The 21,686-nt window shown below is 43.8% G+C and overlaps 1 protein-coding gene across 6 annotated transcripts in view; it reads left to right on the top strand.

Moving 5' to 3' along the window:
• SMARCA2 (SWI/SNF related BAF chromatin remodeling complex subunit ATPase 2) overlaps positions 1–21,686 on the top strand; it is a 164,626-nt gene that overhangs the window by 116,894 nt on the left and 26,046 nt on the right. For 5 of the 6 annotated variants that reach the window (XM_074361638.1, XM_074361640.1, XM_074361639.1 and 2 more), the window contains exons 28-29: positions 11,702–11,919; positions 20,248–20,301. In XM_074361638.1, coding sequence (XP_074217739.1) covers positions 11,702–11,919; positions 20,248–20,301 — 272 coding nt within the window. The remainder of the gene's footprint in view (positions 1–11,701; positions 11,920–20,247; positions 20,302–21,686) is intronic. The other variant, XM_074361642.1, reaches the window with a different exon arrangement.

Raw genomic sequence — 21,686 nt, 5'->3', positions numbered from 1 at the left:
GTCTAAAATTTCCCCTAGAGGCTCTTGTTTCTGGAATGCGTTTTAGGGGGCGTTTTCTACATAGGAATGCCACTGCCTGTTAGAGCCAGTCCGCATGTTTGTCTGCCTCATGCAGATTGCTGGCCTGTCTCTGTTGACCTTGCCTGGGTTGATTTCAACTAGGGATTCCAAGCAAAACTGCCAGTCTTCGGCTTAGGGTACCAAGAAGCCATGGAAACCATGCAAGGCCAGAAGAGTGCTAAGTGTGTTTACTAGTAAAAGCTGGTCACAGGTACCTCTGTTCTCGTTTGGGGGGCTTTAAAATTAGAGATTCATCTTGAAGTTCATTGCATTGCAAATTGTGTTTGCAACATAGGGTACAGCACCTAGCTAATCAGGGCTCAAAATTTCATTGAGAATTTTTAGCTTTATTGACTTGGCATCCAATAAAGCAGGACAGTCCTATTTGACGAATAAGCTGATGTCTGCTTAGAAGCACCATATAGATAGAACGTGGGTGAATCTAAACCAGAAATTTCTGTACATTTCCCGGTTGGCTTCTCCACTGTAACTGGAGCCAGGCATTCCTCTCCTGACACTCTAGTAATGTGTATGTGTGTATATATGCATGTGTGTACATATATGTATGTGTGTTCATGTGTGTGGACTGATAAGCCTAACCAGATACTTGTGTGTTGTGTATGTGGAATTACAGCCTCCCTGGGACCAGCTGCTCTTCCTCCTTGACACAGCATTCTCTGTGTGTCTCGTTTCCTCCATCTGTTCATGGTTTGTGCTCATAACATCTCTGGCTTACATGCTACCTTATGACCTTCACTCAGCTTCAGCTCCCACACCAACAGGGACATAGTCTTTCCCACTTGCAGTTCAAATTCCTAAGAGAAGTGGACGAACTCAGACTGTCGCTCCCACTTCTGCTGATGAGACCCTCAGGCCAGGCCCTGCACAAACCCAGAGACAGGCCATCCTGAGAACTGGGACCCACTCCTAGACCCACCAGCGAGACCACGGCAGGGAGATGTTGCCTGATCTATAACAGAGCTGCCAGGCAGGACGTGCTGTGGGCGTGGTGGTTTCCCTGCACTCGAGGGTGGCATGAAGGATAAAGGCTGCCACCACTTACTCAAAAGGATGTTTTCTATACACACAGGCAGTCTTTGCTGTGCGCCTTTGTGATACGTACAAATTACCATTACCACGACACAGTGAAACAACATTAGTCCCCCAGTAACAGACTTCAGTGTTAGATTTCTAGGGCTGCCATAACAGGACACCACAGACTGGGTGGCTTAAATAACAGAAATGTATTTTCTCACAGTTCTGGAGGCTGGAAGTCTGAGGCCAAGGTATTGGTAGGGTTATGTGTCTGTGTCCTCATCTCATAAGAACATCAGTCCTGTTAGATTAGGGTCCACCCTAATGACCCCATTTTACCTTAACTAACCTCTTTAAAGGCCCTGTCTCCAAATACAGTCACATTCTGAGGTAGTGGATGCCAGAGGTTAGGACCTCAATGCGAGACTTTTGCAGGGGCCACCATTCGGCCTGTAACACCATGCTATACTAGCTGTGAATCATCGCACAAAGTACAGACTTTGCTGCTAGCTCTTCAGCCCACAAATCACTATGTAAATAACACATGCATAGTATGATCAGTGGCCAATCACATTGCTTCCTTCAAAGTGTGTTGGTAATTGGTCACTGGGCATCTTTTGTCCCATTTACAGACAGCAAAGCGCATGGTTGTGATGCCTCCTTGTCTCCCAGTGATAAACCCACACAACATACTACAAAAATAATCAGGAGAGGAAATTAGCCACCAAAGATGAAAGTGTAGCAAAGAAACAAAAAATAACAACACAGGAAGTGAAATTGGATGTGTTTAGAAGATTTGAAAGGGGCAACATCCTGCATGAGACCACAAAATAAACCACATGGAAAAGGCTTGACAAATATAAAAAACAAGCTGCAGTCACCTCAACCTGTTTTAGTTTCAACTGCACTAGGAATGTGAGGCCGCTTATGGCTGAATTTGAGTGTTTATTTGAATTGAAGACTATAATAAAAAAAGAAATCCCAATCGATTTGCCTAGAGTTGAGACCAAAGTGTTGAAGTTAGTTGGTGCATTGGGAAGAAAATGATAACTATGAGGAAACTGGAGAAGAACCTTTTACTGCCAGGAAAGGCTGGTTTCATCATTTCAGAAGTTGGCGTGAGTTGATGATTGTTGAGTGGGCTTGGCGGTGCTGCCAGGGCAGATCAGGGCAGGGCTGTGAAATCTGCACCCAGGTTCCAAAGATGAGTTAAGTTAACAGGAGGTTATGATGATTGCAAATATTTTCTGCTGATGAGACAGATCTTTTTTTGGAAGACAACCGTATCAAGAGATTCAGTGAAGAACGATGTAGCATCACAGAGTGGCCAAAAGGGAGTGGACTCTAGATTTACAGCCAGAGGCAGTTAGTGAAGGCGAACTTACCGACATAATGAAGAAAACGGTTGTGAAGACAAGGATGAAGATGTCTTAGAGGAAGCAATACCAGCAAAGAAAAAGAACTTCACATTGTAGGAACTCTGAGAGATTTCACAACACTGAAAGGGCAGAGGATAAAATGTTGGAATTTTGCCAAGGCATAGAAAAGGCACTTGCTCTGTGTCCTCGGCTATTTGATGGGAAGAAGGAGAAGGCAAGTGCTGTCCCAATATTCTTGATACATTTTTTTACCAGAAAAAAATGTTAATGCCGTATTTCTAAGGTTTTAAATTAGTTTGCTAAATACTCATTTTACTGTTTTCCATTTCTCTGTCCATGCATAACCCACAATAAGAGTTTTAATGTTTTGACATAAATTTGTAAATGTCATGATTTTCCCTTGGATTGTCAAAGTGACTGTTCAGTTTCACTTGCATGGTCACTTTTACGGTCCTTCATTTCTGTGCAAAGCAAGGACTGTGCGTGTGTGTGTGTGTGTGCGCGTGCACGCACACACGCGCGTGTGTGCAGATGTGTGTCTTTGCTGGGAGTCTTCCTGAGATGTACCATGTTGTTTTTTTAACATGTGTTATACACCTAAGCCTAAGCATAATTTAACCTTCTCCTGATGGCTCAGGGTCATCATTTGTGCTGTAAAGTGGAATAACATCCCAGTTCAGGGTGTAGTTTATGCAGCCAAACTTCCAGAGTTCACATCCCGGGTCTGCGACTTCTTTTTTTTTTTTTTTTTTAATTGAAGTAGAGTTGATTTACAATCTTACGTTAATTTCAGGTATATAGCATAGTGATTCAGTGTTTTTACAGATGGTACTCCATTAAAAATTATTACAAGATAATGGTTCTAATACCCTGTGCTATGCAGTGTCTCCTTGTCACTTACCTATTGTATACAGTTTGTCTCTCTTAATCCTGTATGCTCCCACTCTCTGTGCCTCAGTTTCTCATCTGCAAAATGGGGAGGATAACAGCAACCCATAGAGTTGTTGTGAGGATTAAATGAGCAGGTGTGTGGCAAGCCCTGAGCGCCTGGCACCGCGGTGAACCGTGTGTGTTAGTTGATGCTCCCGCTGGTGGAGGGGATGGTGGGCGTAGTAGAAGTAGACAGAACAGCAGTGGTATTCATGATGCTGTGTATCTAAGATGTATTGAAACTGAGGCTCTCTCCTTCCTCTTTGACGTGGCCTCAAACTACTGTGCTCTTGATTTCTTTACTTGTGTGTGCTCCTCCCTTGAACTACAGTGGGTTTACAGACCAGAGAATTGGCCTTGGGGTGGTGATGCATAAGCCTGGGTATAAGCCTGGGTGAGGGCTCTGATCCTCCTGGACAGCCTGTCGCAGGGAAGCCCAGAAGAGCACCATTTATTTGGCTTGAGCACCTACAATTTGAATTTGTCATCATCTCCAAATGAAGTTATACTCCCAATTATTGTGTTTTACCTGCCGATCTCAAAAGCATTAAGTGACGCTTTGGAAGCATTGAAATGATACCGCAGGCCGTTACCTCCTTTTGGCATGTCTTCATTTTTTTAGTATCCTGAGAACCTTAAAGTACACAGGTGGCCCAGGCCCCCTGGGAGAAGCCCTGCTCTAGAGATGAGCAGGTGGAGTTCTGGCTGTTATGAATTGATGGAAACTGGATAAATGGTCTTGATAAGAAGGCAGAAATGTAATTCTTTTAATTCTCCATTGTTTCTGTAAGCCTCTCGAAGGCTCCCAAGTTCTCGCAGGTTCTTTGATTCCATCCAAGGGAGCTGGAGCAAAGTGCGTGCCTAACTTACAAGAACAAAGGTGTTAATACATTGTTTGTAATGTGGGAGAGTCCAGAGCTTTTGGGGGCCACCTTCCACTAAACCGAAAGGTCATTCTCTGAATAGAGTATTACGATTAAAACTGCCCAAAACATACATAGTTGATCTGTGGCTGAAATAATTTTTATAGTTCCTGTACTTTTTCCTCTTCCCAACCTCAAATTGCTTTTACCTAAAATAGTGTGCTGATTTATCTTGTCTCAGTAGTGTAAGCTGTGGCTCCCCACTTTCCCTCCTCCTCCAGGTGTCCCTGTGTAGCTTCCTTATGCCACGAGGGAGGGGAAAAGACAGAGCTTGGTTCATTTTTGCAGCAGTGATCTAAAGCTGTCAAACAAGAAACTGAAAAGCTCTCGGCAGCAGAAATTCAGTTACACTGAAGCGCCATTTGCTTTCCCTTCATGGCCAGCATTGGACATTTCAGCCCCCAGCTCAGGGAGAGCTGGGAATGCAGCTGGCATCCGAGTTGCCCGACAAATGAGTAAAACAAGAAATGAGGGTCTGTTAATGTCATCAGCTAATTGCACCCCAGAGAAAAAATTTTAAAAAAACAACAACAAAAAACTATGCTAATATCCTTAGCCTTCAGTCTAACTTGTTTCTTTTCTTGAGTGTTCGAGGCATTTGTTAACAGAAGTATATAGTTTGTGGATAGGTATGTCCTGTCTACAGGTATTTTCTTCCATTGTGGATAGTTCGTTAATAACGCTGAATGAATAATCGAGGATTTTTGAAAAGGCTTCTCGTCATTGGCCAGGACAGGACTGAGCGTGCTCCTTGTTGAAATACTGTAAGGTTTGCGTTTGGAAGGGAAGCGAGCAGGATTTCACTGGCATTGTGTGTTGAGGGGTCAGGAACACGTATGAACCTGCAGCTGTTGGGGGTATTTCCTGAATATGTAGAGAACTTTTTTTTATTGTGATAAAACACATAACATAAAATGTACTATCTTAACCATTCTAAGTGCACATTTCAGCACATTGTTGTACAGCTGTCACCTTTCTCTACACCAGAACTTTTTCATTGTCTCAAACCGAAATTCTGTCCTCATTAACCAGTGGCTCCCCATATCCCTGTCCACTCCACCCCTGGTAACCACTGTTCTTTCTCATGTAAGTGGAATCATATAATATTTGTCTTTTTGTGTCCTGCTCATTTCACCCCTGGGAATGTAATTTTATGCATACCTGTCTAATAGGTTGCTTTGGGTGAGGGGGATAGTCGTTGACGTCAAAAAGAAAAGTTATTTTACCAGCAAAAAATGCGTTTGTTTGGGAATAGTTGAGAACTGCAATTTGGGACAAGCATGCTGTAACAAAAACTAAAGACAAGTCTAACAAACAAAGGAGAGGAACATTATTTTATAGAGAAAAAGAGGAAGCTGGGAGGGGTGGGTTTTTTTTTTTTTAATTGAAGTTCCATCAGTTACAACGTATCAATTTCTGGTATCCAGCACAATATTCCAGTCATGCATATACACAGATGTATTCGTTTTCATATTTTTTATCAAAGATTGTTACAAGATATTGAACATAGTTCCCTGTGCTATACAGCAGAAACTTTTTTTTCTTTAATCTATTTTTATATATAGTGGCTAACATTTGTAAGTCTCAAACTCCCAAATTTATCCCTTCCCACTACCTTTCCCCAGTAACCATAAGATTGTTTACTATGTCTGCGAGTCTGTTTCTGTTTTGTAGATGAGCTCATAGTGGCCTTTTTTTTTTAAACTTTTTTTTTTTTTTAGATTCCACATATAAGTGATATCATATGGTATTTTACTTTCTCTTTCTGGTGGCTTCACTTAGAATGACAGTCTCTAGGTCCATCCATGTTGCTGCAAATGGCATTATTTTATTCTTTTTTATGGCTGAGTAGTATTCCATTGTAGAAATATACCATAACTTCTTTATCCAATCATCTGTTGATGGATATTTAGGTGGCTTCCATGTCTTGGCTATTGTATATAGTGCTGCTATGAACATTGGGGTGCGTGTACCTTTTCAAATTAGAGTTCACTCCAGATATATGTCCAAGAGGGGGATTAATGCTGGATCATATGTTTAAGTCTATTTGGGAGGGGTGGTTTATAATAAAAGTCCAGTTTTATTATAGGGAAGGGAGAGTTCAGGGTGGTAATGGTTTCTCACTGGCTGAGTTGCTGTGGGTAGTGGATTTCTTATAGGAGATGCTATGTACAGTTGACCCTTGAGCAGCATCGGGGTTAGGAGTGCTGATCCTCCCTGCAGTCAGAAAAACCTGTGTGTACCTTATAGTTGGCCCTCTGCACCTGCGGGTCTCCTGCACCCAACTTGAGATGCACCCAACTGCAAATCGTGTAGTGCTATAGTGTTTACTATTGAAAAGAATCTGTGTGTAAGTGGACCGACGCAGTTCAAACCCATGTTGTTCAAGGGTCATCCGTGCATCTGTTCCTGCTGGGCCCTGTAACTGGTGATTCTTGCCTGTTGAGGTCCTCTGTTGGGGTCTGTAACTGACAGTTCCTCCTGTAATTGGCATGGAGTGGTGCTCTAAGAGAGCTCCCCTTTCTGGCCTCCTGACTCTGTTTTCATGATGCTTCCCTTGTATTAGCTTTCACATAATAACCAAAAAGTTAGCATTGTCCAGTTTCAGCCCGGGGTCTGAATTCTGTATGTAAGAGGGCTGCAGTCTTTATTAAACCAACTGACTAAAATGAAGTGGCATTTTGAACAAGAGCTCCATGTTCAGTTTTTGTTGTTAAATATTCCTTTTATGAGACAGTTTCTCTTACATGAAGCCTTAAATTTTCTTACAAAATTTTTTTTTTTTTTTTTTTTTGCTGCTGCTGCTGCTGCTACTGCTCTTGTTTTGGGGATCATGACCTACATTGTTTGCATCCAGGACTTATCAGGGCTTGAGCGAAGTTTAGTCTCCCTGAATATTGAAATCAAGTTGAGTGACTTGTAAGTGGTCCCCAGGAAACACTAGAACTGACATGTAATTGTCAGCAACCCTCACTGCTTCCTGCTTAGCCCTCAGTTCTGTAACTCCTCACCCCCACCCCTAGGTGCATCCTAAGGTCCTCTTCTGGAATCCAATTACAGTCTTAAGGGAGGAGGACCCCAGAGAAAGAGAGTGTGAGACCTTGCCAGGGGACAGAAACGTGATATTTAAACATCAGCCTTAAATATTAAAATGCTGGATTTCCCATTTCATATCCAAGAAATTTCCCCTGCGTTGTCTAGACTCCTTTTGAATTGCTCCTTTCAGTTTTTCTTAAGATGGTCTGTTCCACTGTAAGGGCTGTGCCACCCTGCTTGGGGGACTTGGAGATGCTGAGTGGAAAAGACAACCGCAGCGAAACAATGTGCCTGGAGTTGGCTGTGGCTTTTGTTTGCTGGTTCCTGTTTACCTATTCATCGTCATGGATCCTTGCTGCTGCTGCTGCTGCTGCTGCTGCTGCTGCTGCTGCCGCTGCCGCTGCTGCGTGCTGTTGTGAAATTATGCATATAGTAGCACCTCACTGCACCACGGGCTGAGAAGAGCAAGATAATGCCCAGTTTCTGGACTGCCCGTCTTCCACTGAAAGCCATAGCGTGTGTCAGGATGACAGAGAGGGGCACGGCTGGACCCACGTGCAGCTGATCCCTGGGTCTGCCATGTGCTTCGCAAGCTGCAAAGTGTTTCCTTGAAAACAGCTAATCCTGCAGGACCCTCTCCTGCCTTTTGTTATCAGAACCAACATGCTGCTTTCTTTACGAACTGGGGAAAGAGCCACTCTGCATCTCATTCTTGCACATCCTGTGCCATGATCATGTATTCTTTAAAAAAAAAAAAAAAAAGGAAAGAGAAAGAAGGTGGGGGGGGGGGAGAAGGTTGCCATCCAGTGGAGGAAGGAGTAATTCCCAGCTTCATTCAGGAAAAACGCAGGCTGAAATATGCTTAACTGTTTTAACTTGGCTGGGAATTTTTGCCACCAGAAGGGTTTTGGGTTTGGGTTTGGGTTTTGTTTTGTTTTGTTTTTTTAGTGACATCGGGAGCCAAACGGGTGCAGTGTGCCTTTAAGGAAAGAAGTGCCTCACCAAACTTCACTGTAGTTGTCTCACCGTTTGGGTAGGGAAGGAAAGTGTTAATTTCTTATTTGTACACTTTTTTTCCCCCCGACTTCCTTCCTATTCACTTCATTAAATCTAGAGGCAGTTCAGCATGGGAGCCGTCTGTATGTTGAATTAGGGTTCGCACTCTTGCGCAACACGTCACCAATCGGAAACTGGGGGTTTGCTTCTGTGATTTATTTCATTATTGTGCTGGTAAAAGGTTTGGAAGGGAATTCTTTTTGGGGTAGTACTTGAGCATTGTGTAGCAAGTTTTGTGCGTGTATCACTCGCCCCTAGCCCTGAGTGGTATCAGTGAAGCCAGTTTAATAAATAATTTTTTAAAGAGCCGAACAGTTATAAATTTTCCGTGAATAATTTTCCTTGCAGGCAGGAGTAATCTTACTCCCCCCGTCTAAGTGGGAAAAGCACTGGGAAATATTTAGTGAATTGATTTCCATTAGAAAAAGACCCTTAGAAATCCCTGACCATAAAGCACTGCATATGGATGTGTTTGGGGGTCTTTGGGGAGGAGGGGAGACGTTTTGTAGCTCTCTGCATTCCTGCATAAAACCTTAATTTAAGGGGAATAATGGTCAGTACTTGGTGTTTTCCTCGTCATTCCAAAACCTAAATTTAATAAGAATCTGCACGTATTAGCAGTGGAATAAAAATTGTTTCACTAGTTCTTTTTGCTGTTGAATCTGTTTTCACTCCTTAGGCACTCACAGATTTAGAGATTTAAAAGTCCAAATATCACAAGCTTATGCTTTGTTCCTTTTGTTGCAAAATTAAGGAGGGGGGAAGAGTAGAAATACCTTTTCACAACTTCCCCCCTCTTCATTTACCCCACAGAAAAGAAAAACAGTGAAAAATTTTACAGCATGAAACTGAAAGTGAAGTGTCACAGTTGTTCGGGATTTTGTTTAAAGAGAATAACATTATCGTATTAAAATATTTGAACTTGGGAACATGCACATTGCTTTTGCTTACATGCATTTAATGAAAACAAAATTCTATTCAAAAAACAAAAATCATCTTAGGCTGCTCCAGAACCATGCAGACTTTTTTTTTTTAAAGCACTCAAATGAGCTTTAAAATACAAAAAAGAAGCATACCTTGTTTTACGATTTTACAGGAAATTTGAATATTAATTTGTTTTCTTATTGGCTTAATTGTTAAAATGCGAGTAAGAATCAGGAACCACCTGAGCTAAAATCTCTAATTCTGCTGCCTGGAATAATAAGGGGGGAAAAAATATGATAAGTAGTTGTCAATATTAAAACAGGCTGAAGGAGGAAGGCTTCGGGCCTTGTAGTAGGTAGAATGAAACAGCAGATTTGAGTATCCACAATCCTTTCAGTATTAAATTTTCAGTAAAATAAAATTACTTGTATATGAAAACATAGCCTTTCCCCAGCTCTCTTTTTTTTCCTGATCAGCTGATGAAGAGACTAGCAGCTCGCTGCTTTGCTGGCTTGTTAATTTTATCCCCACTAACTGTGGTTTCCGATAGCCGGCCTGCTGATAGTGGTAAGGTAAATATCCTTTTTCGTTGCCGTCTTGAAGATTCAGTAGCACTACATCCCAGGCATGTGTAGGTGTGTAACACATCAGAAGCCGGTGTTCTCCGTATTTCTGTGTGTACTGGGTGCTTGAGGAGAGCAATACCATTAACTGTTGACAGCCTTGCATGCTGTATTTATTATTAGCATGTTCTGCCTCCAAGATTTGCGGGACAATTTCCTTTTCTTAACCTTCGCTTTAGCTGCAGTGTGTTTAGCTGTATAGTGGGTGTCCTGCTTTTTAGGCAAATGAATATTAATGAAATAATGTGGAGCTTTTTTTTTTCTTCTTCTTCTTTTTCCTCATAACTCATCAGACCTCGCCTCCTTCATAGTGGTTATCTGAACACAGTAGGATCGTGATGGAAATTGTCTTTTGATTATTAAGGCCTAGGCTCAGACTGTCCCTGAGGATTCTGTGTGTGTGCATGTTGCTTCTGTGGGTTTGCACATTGGAAGATGCATAGAAAACATATTTTTCTTTTAATTCCCACTGGCATTTTTAACATGCCAGGTTGTTCTGTGTTCTGCACCAGGTTTTCTTCACAAAACCTTTCTTTTTCAGGAGGCATTGTACCCAAGTGAAAGAAATTATGTCTGAGCTGTAATCACTCTTTATATTGATTGTTATACTCACATGATCATAAATATTAGCCATGTTTGGTGCTGTGGAGAAATGAAGGTAATTGCCGTATGATTAGAGCTCTTTGAGCTTCGAGAAAGGATTGATTAGCATCTGCATACTGGAGGCAATATTGAGAGGCAGCAGGGACAAATAACAACATCAGTTATTTTGTGTGAGAAACCGATCTTGAAATGTAATTTACAGGTTAAAAAAAATTTTTTTTTTCTTTTCCATGGTCACATTTTCTCTTAACTATTGTGTTGCTTTCTTTTCTTTTCTTTGCAGTTTTGTTTTTCCCTTTCTTTTTCTTAAGTTTTGAGATTAGGGGGGAAAAAGTTTAAACTTCTGGGTCTGTCACAGGGATCGTTTAGCCATTTGTGAACAGGTTTCTTTTTATATCGGGTTGTTTTTATAGCTATTTTATTATCTCTCTGCATTAGTGCTGCTGGCTCTGGTTTAAAGCAAGCATTTGCAGGTAATTGGAAAAAAGTGTTTTTTGTTTGTGAGTGCCTGTGTGTTCTTTATCGGGTGATTGAAGTGCGTTTACCCAGGAATGGGGCTCTGTACTTCCCATTTCCTTGTTTACTAATTGCTCCGTTAGAACGAAATCTGGTTGGGATTTTGATTTATGTTGTGAATCATGAATAAATTGATGTAAAACCTCACAGAAGAAAAGGTCAAAGCTTTTTTGATTGTAAGGATATAGTCTTAGGGAAATTTTTTTCATCCCTCACCCCTTTTTTTGGTTTACCTTTTACTCTTCTTTCAGTAGTCAGACAATAAAAGTCTTTTCCTTATATTGAGCTAAAATTTCATTTGGTTTTAGTTATCTTCAGGCACTTAAATGTATAGATATTTTCATATTTGTCATATGCTTTGCTATAGGTGTTTTGGGCCTTCAAGGTGTTTTGCTCATGAAATAGACTTGGGTTAAAGATGCATTGATCTGATATGGTGGTCTTCTATTTTTCTTTGTACTCCACTGATTACCCTTAACTTTTGCTTTTTGTTGTTGTTGTTGTTAGTTTCATTTTAGTCTAATTATCCAAATTGTTTGGGTTTTTATATATATATATATATATAATATGTATATTCTCTTGTCCTGAATTTTTCGCCTTTGTTCCCTATGAACAGGCCATCGAAGACGGCAATTTGGAAGAAATGGAAGAGGAAGTACGGCTTAAGAAGCGAAAAAGACGAAGAAATGTGGATAAAGACCCTGCAAAAGAAGATGTGGAAAAGGCTAAGAAGAGGAGAGGTCGCCCTCCAGCTGAGAAACTATCACCAAATCCCCCCAAACTGACAAAGCAGATGAACGCCATCATCGATACTGTGATAAACTACAAAGACAGGTGAGTGCTTCATTCCTTCACCTCCAGCCTCTTCACCAAGCCTGCAGGCGACCCCGTCTACAGGGCAAGATTTATTAAGGTGTGCGTGGGGTGCGCAGACCCTTTCTACTTCCTGTTTCATGGGTTTTTGCTCCAAAGGTGCCAGTAAACTTTTACTGCGTTCAGAGAGGCTGTTCTTGCTGTTTTGTGGAATGTTTTATGAGGTGTCATTTAAGCTATTTGGAATAGGAGTTTAGATGACAAAATTTAAAAAAAAATCCAATTGGAGAAGGATTCTTTAGGATTTGTGAAATACCAACATTTATTTGGAAGGATTGGAGTGAGAGAATGAAATAACACTTTTGGGTTGAGTTGTTAGAGGGGGAAAAGGGTCCTAGCATATTCAAGGTAAATATTTCATGCTACGACTTAGTTTTAAAACAAACAGACGCTTCCATCAAGAATACCGTCCCTTCTTCCGTCCCGGGGCACTGCCTTTGTGAGCACCGGTTGGAGCCCCTCCTTCTCCCCGATAACCCTTCATAGACCGAGGGCGGTGCAGCAGCTGCGCCTCCTGTGCGCGGGACTTCGAACGTGATCTCTGAGAAATCGGTACCCGACACTATCCCCAGACCATGGTAAACAATGAACAATTCTTGGAAAACCAAAGTAGAGATGTTTTAGGGTGTCAGACAGCCGTCCAGAGTAGATAAACTGGTTAGGCTACGTTTTGGTCAGTTGATTTGGTTTCTACTCAGTAATCATGGGATGCAGTTTTAATAGTAAGAAGATGACATCTCATTTCAATTGAAAATTGATAGAAAAAGCACGTTTTATTTCTGTAAATTACAAAGTCGTATGAATCAGTTTTGAGTTACCCCCAGTTTTTGACGTTAGCTGGTATTGTACCTGGCGTTCTTTACAATGAATTACTTAAGTTGTGGTTTTAGTTTTTCATTGTAACTTTACTGCTTGTTTTATATGAGGAAGCAAACCTCATTATAAAGATTAAGTAGTATAAAAAGCAAGAGGCTTTAAACCATGGGGTTTTATTGATAAATCTTTCTTATATTTTCTATAAGGAGTTTTCAGAAATAGTGAAACGGGGACCCTGGAGCATCTGTGTGTGAGAGAGTCAGAATTTCTTACTCCTCTTTACCTACCATGTCTCTTAGGTTCTCTGCTTACGATTTTCACTGTTTTCCTTTTTTTTTTTTTTTTAAAGTGCACCTCTTTGAGAACTCTGTAGTGGCCACAAAGGGTAGCCTAGCCCTACATCAGGTGTGGATAAGCTATTCATTGACACAGGGGAGTGACAGTAATCCAGGAAAGAAAATTTGGCCATGAAGTCATTCTTTGCCGAGATGAATGTGCAAACTTCCTGTAAACCAAGAATCGTAATTCTGTCGAGTTTCTGTTCCTCCCCAGCCATGCTGGTGGATTTGCTGGAGGCAGGGGTAGTTTCCAGGAAGCCAGCTTGGACAATTATACCTTAGTTTATGAGCCCCTGGTGTAAAGAAAAATCAGCAGAGAGTATCACTCTGCACATAACTCTTAACTTTTTCTGCCTGTGTCTCAGGAGAGAGAATCGTCCGTTGCTTTGACCAGGTGTGCCTTGATATGTAACAGGCTCTGTGTTCATTACCTGCTGAGTGAGTCTAGGGCCACTGTCACACCGAGAAGAGCCAAGAAAGTCCTTGGAGGTTTAGAAGCGAGGCCTTTTAATCCAGGTGATGGCTATCTCCTCCTTTAATGGTGTAAAAGAAGTCACCAGCCGGAGGACCACATACTGCCAACAGGTTGTTTTATTTCATCTTTCTTTTTCTTTCTTTTTTTTTTTTAAGGCAAACACATAAACCTGGAGAGATTTCCTGTAAAACATCAGGGTTTTTTCCCTTCCCCCCTCCTTTTTTGGAAAAACCTAAAAATCTGGCAGCACCCTACCCAGCTTTCCTTAAGGTAACAGTCGATAGGAGTGTCGAAGGGGCCCCCCCAGTGGGTTGTCCTGCTCTAGGTGGCCACTGTCCCCATGGCACGTTCTCTTCCCTCCAGTTTGGAGGGTCAGCTGCCATTCGTCATCCTGTTTTTCACACCTGGCCCATCTCATCCTGCAAATACCTGCTGGCTCCATAGCCTTTTAGGTTTGTGATTGCCTGATGTACGCAGCTGCAGGCTGACGACTCAGTCTAGAAACCACCTCCAAATGCAGAGTAGTATGAAGTTGCATCCCTTAAACCTCAGCTAAGCACAGCACAGTCGTTGAGAGCACACGTTCTTCTCTCGGTTTAACTACCTGCATTTGAATCCTAACTCCAGCAGTTTGCTACCCGTGGGGCAGCTGGGCAGTTTGCTTAAACTCCCTGACCCTCAGTTTCCTCATCCACAAAATGGAATGATTACTCTACCTGTCTCTAGAGGCGTTAGGAGGATTCGATGAGTTAATCCAGCTTTTTGAACAGTTAAATTATTAATAATCAGCCTTTCAGACTATTTATAGCAAATCAGGTGGGTGAATGGAGCTCCGAGCCCTGTAAAGAAAATGTCCTGGCTCGTATGGTTTTCTTCTTTTTATTTCCAAAAACAGAAAATGCATTTTCACGGGGACTGATGACTGAGCACATCTTTGGTTGTACTATAGGGAGAGGATATTTAAATATTTCAACATGCAGACATTGACTAGCTTCCTCCCCCACCCCCCCAACCCTCTCTCTGGTTCTCTTTATTGATTTCGCTTTTCCTTGAAAGGGACCCTGATAAGGCCCCACAGGCTATCAGCTCTCACACTTGGGTCCGTTTTAGGGGGTAGGTTCTAAATTCTCCTCCGCTGCATGTTTCATGTATATTTCATGTTCGTGATCCTCCAGAAAAAGCACTTCATCTATTTATGTTTTTTTTGTCTCTTGCCACATTTGGTGCTCAAGTAGGAGGCACTCAAATTAGGAGGGCCTTAATTAGATACATCATCATATTTTTGGTTAGTTTTAGAAAATGCTGCTGGGAAGTGTATTCTCCATGTGTTGAGATTTTTGCACCAGTAAAGTCAGCTACTAATACAGTAACTCAACCTACCTATGAAAGAAATACCACCTGGGCCAGCCTTCCTCCCATCACCTCAGTCAAATGTTGGGACTCTGACAGTCGTGTAGATTCTCAGCGTATTAAATAAGAACTGACATCTGTATTTAACTGATATATGAGAATTAATTAGCTCTCATGAGACATTTTTGTTGTTGTTCAGAGTTCTTGCATGATTCTGGGACAGATGTACCTTTATTTTTTATAAAGAACTAGGATAATTTAAGCATCTATTTGTTGTCTTGGTGATCCGTGCCAGGCCTCATTTAAAAAAAATTTTTTTTTAAATTTTTTTTAAGATTATCTTATTTTTGGGGGGGGGGGGAATTAGGTTTGTTTGTTTATTCATTTTTAATGGAGGTACTGGGGATTGAACCCAGGACCTCATGCATGCTAAGCAGGGCGCTCTACCGCTGAGCTAAACCCCTCCCCCAAAAGCTAAACCCCTCCCCACGGGCCTCATTTTTTTAAGGGGGATACTTTTTAAAAATATGACCCTAGCGAGTCAGCAACTCTGTGAGGCCCCCAGATGCAAGCTCCTTCTGCAGCAGTCACAACTAGAGGTAGCACTGGTCTGCTGTTAGCACCCCCACCATTTTATTTCCCCAAGTAGAAAACCTGACGTCAAGCAGTATTGGCAGTATTTACTTATATGCTTGTGTAGAAAGCCTTTAAAATTACCTCCTCCAGTGTACGTAATATTTGACCTGAGAGTCTCTATTTCTTTGCAAAGGGATTCATCCTGATTTGCTCTGCACCCTTTACAACTGCCCCTGGGATGAGAGGTAGGACGAGACGGTCAGGAGCAGGGTCTGGCGGAGCTACTCCGAGACTGGAGACGTGGCTCGCAGTCGCCTGGGTGAGGAGAGAGACTGCTAGGGGGGCTCCTTAGTGTTAGACGGGGTTTTGGCTCTACCTGGCCCAGTTTCCTAGAGCCCAGGGGTACCCCCCCGGCACCGCCTCCCACAGACCGTCATCTAACCCCGTGTAGCCACGCCCAGCTCTAGCTCGCCGTGTTAGGAAGCAGTTCACAACACCAAAGGACAGCTCTTAACACAACAGGCATTTCCTATATTAAAGTGAACTCAGCCCTCTGACTTGTAGCTGTTTGTTCTAGTTGAGCTTCAGAGAGTCGGTACATTCTCAATCCAAGAAATGTCCTTCCAAATATTTGTACACGTAGCTGACTCAGGACCTTCTCCTTCAGGTTGAGACACCTCGCTTTGCTATCTGAGTGACTCCTGGACTTTCAGCATCCTGGTCGCCTTCCTTAGGCACATTTTACTTTCTTAGTGTCCCATTGAAAACATGGCACCCAGAACTCCAAAGGTATTCTGATGGCTGATTGCAAGGTGGTTAGCCAAAATTCTGTTTCCAAAATTCAAGAGTGTGTTAACTTTTTCCACCACTCTAGACTCAGAGTGAAGTCACATTGGATGTGTGACTTGTTGAAAATCTCCCTCTCCCCGAATATACATACAGCCCTTTTCTCCCAGGAATGCTGCCAGGGTCCTAGAGCTACTGATTCTTGTTCTGTCTAATTCCATCTGATTTTGGTCGCATCATTCTCATCTAGTGACATACAGTAAATTTTCATGCCTTTAAAAAAGAATACACACACATTTAGTTGTCTTTGTGAGTTTTTGTCATCTGAAGATTTGCTATAAGCCATTGCTGAGAACCTTCTAAAGGGCAAAGGACAAGTCCTCTGTGACATGCCCCTGAAAATCACTTCAGGTTGACATGAATTTACTCACCACTAAGCTTTAAAGCTGACTAACCGTCCGTGAACTCACACAACCACGCTATCCTGTCACCCACATTCATCTGTCCTTTCTCAAGGTTATCAAGAAAAGCTAAAACCAAGATAGACCATCTTTTTGGCCCCTCCAATCCATCAATTCCTAGATGCCCTGCTGAAAGAATGAAATGAGGTTAGCTTGCCATGGCTTTTTCTAAGAGACCTCCTACTGGCACTTAATGATGTTATTTATCTTCTCTAAATAGCCCCGTGGCATCTGAATAATCTCTTCTACTTTTTTACCGATGGTCCACATCAAGCATCGCCCTCTGAAGTTTCCTTTCTCCCTTTGAAAGTAGGACATTTGCTTACCTCTGGTCTTCTGATTCCATTTCTGTTCTCTGTGATTTCTTAAACATTATTAGCAGAAGCAATCTACACATTCTTTCAGGATGTAATTAGTTTGCAACTGGACACTTGAACTCATTTGACATGTCTTGATACGCTCTATCGACTCTCCTATCTGTAGCTTTTAGCCAACATTTATTATGTCTTGCTTTTCAAATCTGAGCATTGTTCACATTCCTGAAGAATCTAGAAACACAATATGAGGAGATTGTGGCCACCTCGTCCCCCTCTCACAGCTGTTTGAAGACTGTAGCAGGAGCCTTCCATGCGGATGGGCCTCGCTGTCTGCAGAGGGCCTGGACTGGAGGTCCAGACTGACCCGGGGGAGGTGGGAGGTGCTGTCTGGCCCTGGCACACAGTGGGGTGCTGGGGCGGCCACCACACAGCTCCTTCCTCCCCAATGGTCTTCAGGCCCTGCTCTCTTCCCCGAGTCTAGACTGTCATCTTCTTAGCCCTCAATTTAATAAACCCTGATGACATCTCTGAGAATGGTGGAAAGCCCAGGCTTGTTCTGCATCTTAGCTTTCCCCACATTGTAGGAAATCATTCATTGATCCTGGCAATATTGATGGCGTTCCCTCCTTATTTTCACTCCTGAGGACCAGAGGGAAAAAAAGCTGAAGGTACTTGCCTCCACTCAGTTGCCACGAGGTGGAGGAGACAGTCCAGGAAGGACATTCCCGAGAGCCCTGAGCAGGCAGGCAGCCAGGCTCGGGGTGGGGTGGGGGGGTCGCGGGAGCCATTTAGATAAAGATATGATGACATCTTGTGGTTACAGTCCCTTTTAGGGGAAAAAAATACATCATAATCACTACATTTGCCTGGGAAAAGAGCGCCAGGATTTCACCCTATTATCTTATACTTCCTTTCCAAGAACTTGGGATACCTCAAACCTAAGGACTAAGTGCACCTGTGTAATTCCTACGCACAAATTCCTGTATACAAATTAAAAGTCATTTGTCTCACTTCCCTCATTTTGACTAAGGCTAAGCTACTGTTTTGAAGGCCCACATAGAAGGCCCAATATTCGATAAGACATGGACTCCTATTTTAAAAAGGTGCCTATTCTTTTTCCAAGATTTTCTCTCCAAAGTGCTTTACCTGAAGTGTATCTAGGTACTTACTTGGCTGAAGGCTTTCCCTCAATCACCATCATCCTGAGATGTCCACCCCAGGTGGACTAATCACACCAGTGTTCATGCTGTCTAGTAACGTACATGGTTTAAGCCAGGTACATACCATTTTTAATTTTTTTCTTTTTTTATTGAAGGATAGTTGATTTACAATGTTTGTGTTAGCGTCTGGTGTACAGCATAGTGACTCAGTTATATATATTCTTTTTCATACTTTTTTTCATTATAGGTTATTAGAAGCTGTTGAATCTAGTTCCCTGTGCTCTGCAGTAGGACTTTGTTGTTTATCTGTTCTGTATAGAGTCGTCTGTATCTGCTAATCCCGAACTTCCCAGTTTATCCCTCACCATACCAGTAATTAATACGCTTTTTTGTTTGTACTGTTTTCCTTCTGAGCCAGTCAGATTGCTGACCCACATAGATCTGTCCCCACATACTCCTCAGAATCACTTGAAATTATTCTGCTCGAATTGCCTTTTTTCAGAGCCTCACATCCCCGATGGACTGTCCTCTCAGTCAGTCTTAGATCATAGAACCGTGCCCACCTTTCTCCAAGTCACTCGCGGTACATTCTGTAAAATGTCTGCCGTCGAACTGGTCAGTCCCAGTGGTTCTTCCTGCACCAGGATGCATTGTGAGACAACACGGTCTGTTTCAGCTTCTGTATCTCCTTGGTTTATACTATCACCACCCCAAGGTCCCAAACATGTAGCGAAAACACTGTTCCTACGTCTGTGCCTTGTTCCGCATGCGCCCTTATGGACAGAGGCTCCTCAGCATCCTGACGGGCGTCTCTCCCGGGCGCCACACTGCTTCCATGTCCCTACACACTGGCCTCGCCCAGCCCCACCGTCTTTGCTGGCGGGGGCCTGCTGTCTGCTCCTCCCCATCTGTTCTCGGAGGCCGGTACCTCATCAGTCCCGTGGTTACTTCAGAACTGTCAGCAGCTTCTCACTGCCTGCCCGGCGGTGATCAGACTTCTGCCGGGGAAAGACAGCCTTCCACAACCTGGCCCTGGGACCTGCCCAACTTCTTTTCCCAACGTGCAACTGTTTCAGTCCTTCCAGCAAATTCTCTACATTGCCAATATAGCCTGCACTTCCGCCCTGCCACCCTGGGGTTACGCTTTGTCCTCTCTGCAGTGGCTCTGAGGAGGCATCAGTCCGTGGCCAGACACAGGCTGTGTGTGCCAGAGGCGCCGAGTCTGCGTCGGGTGAGCTCTAGAGGGGACGGAGGGGCTTCCCGGGGCTCGTGGCACCTCCCAGCCCCTTCTCTGCCACCACACAAAGGGACACCAGTGGAGCGGTTTCAAAATCCTCAGCTGAAGGAGCATCCCTCGAGGCCCGTGGAGGGGCCGGAGACCTCACGTAGTGGTTGGCACCGTTCCCAGCTGAAGGCCGTTAACTCGGCGGTCGGCTGGCAAGGAGCAGGGCTCGGGGGAGCAGAGCCGGCCCCCTGGATGGTGTTCAGGAACCAGGTTAGGCTGCTGGCTGCTGTAACCAAGTGCAGTATCCTGTTTAATTTTCACAGCGTTTTTCTGAGGTAAGTATCACCCCACGTTAGAACGGAGGCCCCGGACGTGGACAGGCTACAGCTGCCCTCCTGCGACCGCGCCCCGCCCCGCCCGCCAGTGCCGCCCGCCTCCCGCTGCTCCCAGGACAATGGATGGAGCACGTGTGAGGGAAACGGGGTCGGAGGAACGGGCACTTACATGTTTGGGAGAAGCAGCAAACGTCCCCAGAGAGCTGAGGAAATCTTTTTTTCTTCCCTCCATTTCTGGAGAACTCTGTTTTTTCAGAATGATGTTCCAAACATAACCCTGTGTGATTTTTTTCCAACAACCCCCAGAGGTGGGCAAGGCAGGTGGGTGCAGAGACTGCGGCTCGGAGTGTGAGATGAATTACCGCAGGTCGCCCAACCTCGGAGGAAGGAGCTGGGCTGGGATGCGGACCCAGGTCTTCTGACTCTAGTATTCTTTCTACTCTACCGCAGGTGTAACGCGGAGAAGGTGCCCAGTAATTCTCAGTTGGAAATAGAAGGAAACAGGTCAGGATCTGTCTTGTATTCCCGTGTCTCTAACTACAGGTATCCCTCCGTCCACCAAACAGACTGATTCCTAAAGACCTGGCCTTTGGAAGCCGGTTTCTCCAGTGGCCTCCTGATCCCTCTTCCTAGGAGGGGGAGGTGGAGGCACAGCGATTCTAAAGCACCCTCCTGGCTTCTGAAGTTGCTTGTGCTGTGTTTTCATTTGGTGTCCATCTCGTAAATGCACCTGTTACCACGGTACCCGGGCATGTCCCACCTGCATCGCTTGGAGATGGGTCTCCGAGGCTTCCCCTCCTTTCCAGCGCAGCTTCTGTCTTACATCCCGCGGGCCTCTTAACTCTGTGCTGTCTTGATTTGGAAGCTTAACGAAAAGCACTGTGGTGCTGGCTCTCTGGAAGCCTGTGAGCAGCGTGCACATGTGAGACGTTCCGGAGTTAGTCACGGTGCCCGGAGGCTTCCCACACCAGCTGGGTTCAGGGCGTGACTTCTGGGCTTACCTGTCCCGTGTGTGGTCTTCAGCATCCTAGGGCAGTCTGCTTAACCTTTGTGTGCCTCTGCTTCTGTCTGGTAGAAAGCAGAAATGCCTTTTTTTTCCTAGAGGTCTTGTGAGCATGAGAAGTTATCTGGATGGGAGAGAGGGCTGTGCGTGATTTGCCAGGGTTAGCAGTTGTTATTAATATACGAAAATTAACATGTCTTTCCCCCTTTCAGTCAGCCTGTAGTTTTAAAAAATGTCGATACAGTACTTTGCCATCCATATTCCACTTTTGTCAATTGACTCGACAGCGTCCCCTGCAGCACTTTTTTTTGCCACTAGTATAGGATCCAATCTAGGCCCAGGAAGAAGAAGAATTGAAGTTGTGTCCTGTATTTCAGAACAGGTGCCATCGGCAGTGGTGGCATTCCCCTCCATGTAAGGAGATAAAAAACGGGGGAGATTTGTACTTCCCCCGTATCTGTGTGGAGTTGAAACTGTTGGGTAAGACTGTCAATTTTTGGTATTTCTTACTGATCTTCAGTAAACAGTTACCACTCCTGGAAGCCAGACGCACAAAGCATAGTGTGTACTAAGAGGCATCAAGAATTGTGTTTCCTTTTTGCCATTATGAGAGAGAATGCAATCTGGATTGAAGTTTCAGAATTGAAATAAGCAGCTCTGGGCTTGATTATTTGGGGCTGGACATAATGAGCCATCGTGGTGAGCCGTCCCACCCCTACGATGGAGAAGGAGGCTTCGTGGTCTAAAAGGCAAGACACGGGCCACACGCCCAGTGCGGTGAGCAAGAGCAGGCATCAGCTCCTTCACCCCCCTTCCCTCCCGCCATCGAAACAGTCATGTGACCATGGAAAGTGGATTCATAACCTTAAGAGCTGTTAAGAGCCCC

The sequence above is a fragment of the Camelus bactrianus genome, chromosome 4 (genome assembly GCF_048773025.1).
Source record: "Camelus bactrianus isolate YW-2024 breed Bactrian camel chromosome 4, ASM4877302v1, whole genome shotgun sequence".
In the NCBI taxonomy this organism is placed as follows: domain Eukaryota; kingdom Metazoa; phylum Chordata; class Mammalia; order Artiodactyla; family Camelidae; genus Camelus; species Camelus bactrianus.
This window is presented reverse-complemented; position numbering and strand designations above follow the sequence as displayed.